The sequence below is a fragment of the Panthera uncia genome, chromosome A2 (assembly GCF_023721935.1).
Source record: "Panthera uncia isolate 11264 chromosome A2, Puncia_PCG_1.0, whole genome shotgun sequence".
Taxonomy (NCBI): Eukaryota; Metazoa; Chordata; class Mammalia; order Carnivora; family Felidae; genus Panthera; species Panthera uncia.
This window is the reverse complement of record NC_064816.1, coordinates 9,977,392-9,980,469: the sequence shown is the minus strand read 5'-3', so window position 1 is coordinate 9,980,469 and position 3,078 is coordinate 9,977,392. Positions and strand designations below refer to the sequence as shown.

General features: G+C 43.0%; 1 protein-coding gene across 1 annotated transcript; it reads right to left on the bottom strand.

Annotated features, from left to right (window-relative positions):
• Positions 1-803: 803 nt before the first annotated feature.
• LOC125929116 (olfactory receptor 7A17-like) lies at positions 804-1,814 on the bottom strand. Its single transcript, XM_049640042.1, has one exon. It carries the CDS (start codon positions 1,791-1,793, stop codon positions 855-857), a length of 939 nt encoding a protein of 312 aa, XP_049495999.1. The 5' UTR covers positions 1,794-1,814; the 3' UTR covers positions 804-854.
• Between the last annotated feature and the right edge of the window lie 1,264 nt (positions 1,815-3,078).

The following is a 3,078-nucleotide window of genomic DNA, read 5'->3' as shown; positions in this document are numbered from 1 at the left end:
TTAACCTCATTATGTTTCACAAAGTGTATTTCAGGTCCATAACTGTATCCTGTTATTATGACCTAATTTCTAACATGAAGAGATGGAAAAGCCATAGATGGAATTTGTCAAAATACCCACAATGCTTTTATAATCTGAGAAAGGGACATTATGTTAAGAGGGAGCAAAATAGATCCTCTGATAGTGTTCTTGCCTATAAAAATGTTAAGAATAGCAATGCATCCCTGTGGAAATTCCAAAGATCAATGACACTATCAATTCTTGAATGTCAAGGGCTGTCATTTCTGTTGTGCCAGACTCATGTTTTAGATGGTGCAGAAGAAAATTAGGTCTTAGAGAGTGAATGTGGATTATTGTAGACGTTACCCAATGGTGACTCCAGTTCCTTCTGTTCTGCAATGTGTTCAATTTCTAAAGTGGATTCACACAAACTTTAGTGATTGGTATATAGCCTTTGATATGTCAAGTAAATTTTCTTTGAGAGCAGAATTTTCTTTGAGGGCAGCTGCTCTCATCTGGCATGGGAAGCATTACACATTTATTCCTCTAGCTCTTCCTATAATATTATAAGTACTAAACCTCCTGTATTACATATATTTGCTGCTGAAAACTCATGCACTGGATTCTATTTCCCTCACTGACCTCCCAAAATATGAGAGATCAAAGTTTTAAATAAAATACAGAAGAAACAGTTACTTATCATGTATGAAAAATTAAAGAGGCTGAACCCTTGAGACAACATAAACTGCAGATTACCATTTTGTGAGCTTATAACATTATCATGATTTAGGTCCTGTGGGGTTTTGAGCATTGTTACTCACGATCAAGTCTCTGTCTTCATACAAATAATACCCCTATGTAGAGAACGTTTCTTGGCTGAAGAGCTTTTTAAGGGCTTGCTTTATGTCTTTGTTTTTTAGACTATAGATAAAAGGGTTCAGCATGGGGGTGACCACTGTGTACATGACTGAGGCTATGGCACTGGCCCTGGAGTTTTGTGCAGCAGCAGAACTCAGATACACCCCAAGGCCTGTGCCATAGAACAAGGAGACAACTGAAAGGTGAGACCCACATGTAGAAAATGCTTTGTACTTGCCTCCAGCTGATGAAATTCTGAAAATGGAGGTTACAATCTTAGAGTAAGAGAAGAGGATCCCTGTGAGTGGAACAATAGCTACAAGGCCAGTAGCAAAATACATCACCAAATCGTTGAGAAAAGTATCAGAACAAGCAAGATGGATTAGCTGATTAAGTTCACAGAAAAAATGAGGGATTTCCAACTCTTCACAAAAAGAGAGTCGCAAAACCATTAAGCTCTGTAACAATGAGTGCAGGGCAGTCATGATCCAGGATGTCAGAAGCAGGAGGCCACAGAGGCGGGGGTTCATGATGATCGTGTAGTGGAGGGGGTGACAGATGGCCACAAACCGGTCATAGGCCATCACAGTCAGGAGGAAGTTGTCCAGATCTCCAAAAAGCATGAAAAAGTACAACTGGGTGATGCATCCTGCATAGGTAATGACTTTGCTCTGTGTCTGGATGTTCAGTAGCATCTTAGGGATGGTGGTGGAGATGAAACAGATGTCTGCCAAAGAGAGATTGGAGAGAAAGAAGTACATGGGCGTGTGGAGGTGGGAGTCCGTGATAATGGCCAGGATGATGAGCAGGTTCCCAATGAACATGACCAGATACATGGACAAAAACAGTCCAAAGAGGAGGGGCTGTAGTAATACATCTTCTGAGACACCCAGGAGGATAAATTCTGAAACACACGTTTGATTTTCTGATTCCATGTGGCTGACGAAACGGTGGAAAAGGGACGAAGAAATGCAGATTTAAGCTCAAGCAGTTACCCTCTACAATTACCCTGGTAAAACGCTGAAGGTCCTGATTGGGAAGGTGAGGAGAAAGATTAATGGAATAAGTATAGGGCAGTATACAGGGGTCCTTCCTCAAGAGGACTTGGTCCCCTTTCATTCCAAAAGTTCTAGGTCTGTAAACCAGCTCTGGGAATTTACTGAGAGGTTGGGACTCACTGTTTTTGATTAAGGTTAGTTTTTGTTTACTTGACCTTGAACTTTTCTGCTTAAACAGATCAAGTGAGAATTTAGTAGACTTGCTACCTAATTTCTCTTCCAGGAGCACCATGGTCAACTAGTCACCACCAACCATTGGAGTAAGTCAGACTATTCCAGTCCACTACAGCAATCATTTCCACTTTGCCTTTGGTTGTTGATGCTGGTACTTGGCCTCTGCCATCCCAGGACCCAATTACTCCCACTTCATTTAAGTTTTCCAACACGGTGGCTGAAGTTTCCACTGTAAGATCTAGCCTACAGAGAACAGCAATCCCAGAGCTCATCAAGGATATTGTGGCTCCCCTCACAATCCATTTCTCATAGTCATTGTGCAAGGTATGTCCTCTGGACTCTTCCAGCGTGGGTGAGTAGGTCTAACCCGATAAACCCATTCTAACATTCCAATCTCCCTAAGCCTCTAAATCCACAACTCTACATTAAACCAAGGCAGGTCTGGCATTTCCAACTCACTCACTGTGGGCTACCTGTGGTCCGGGTTCCACCAAACAAACTGTAAGTTCCCAGGCTGCAACATTAAACGCAGAATCTCTGCTTAGTGAGCCCATATCAATACATTCAGCCCGTTCCAACTTTATGTTCTTTCCCACATTAGCCCACACTCTGAATCTATCCCTTCCCACACATGTTCCCTGGATTTCTGTCTGTATAAATTAGAAAACTCAAGTCGTTCTTCTGGAGTGTAGAACACTTTCTCACAGATCACACTGCACCTTATCCTTAGGGGCCTGCCGGCAAATTAGTCTAGTTATGGATCTAGAAGCAAAGAGGAGTGTTAAGGGTGGGACATGAGGAGATTTGGCATTGTCTTGGGTGGCAACTGCCTGGTGGGGAGGCATTTGTTTCCTCAGGCAAAGCAGAGTTAACCCCTCAGACTAAAGTGGAGAGGTGATACCACTGTGGGTATGGAGGCCACTGCCACTGGGGCGGCGGGTGACCCTATCACTAGGCATGGGGAGGTCAAACCCATTGGGGTAGAAAG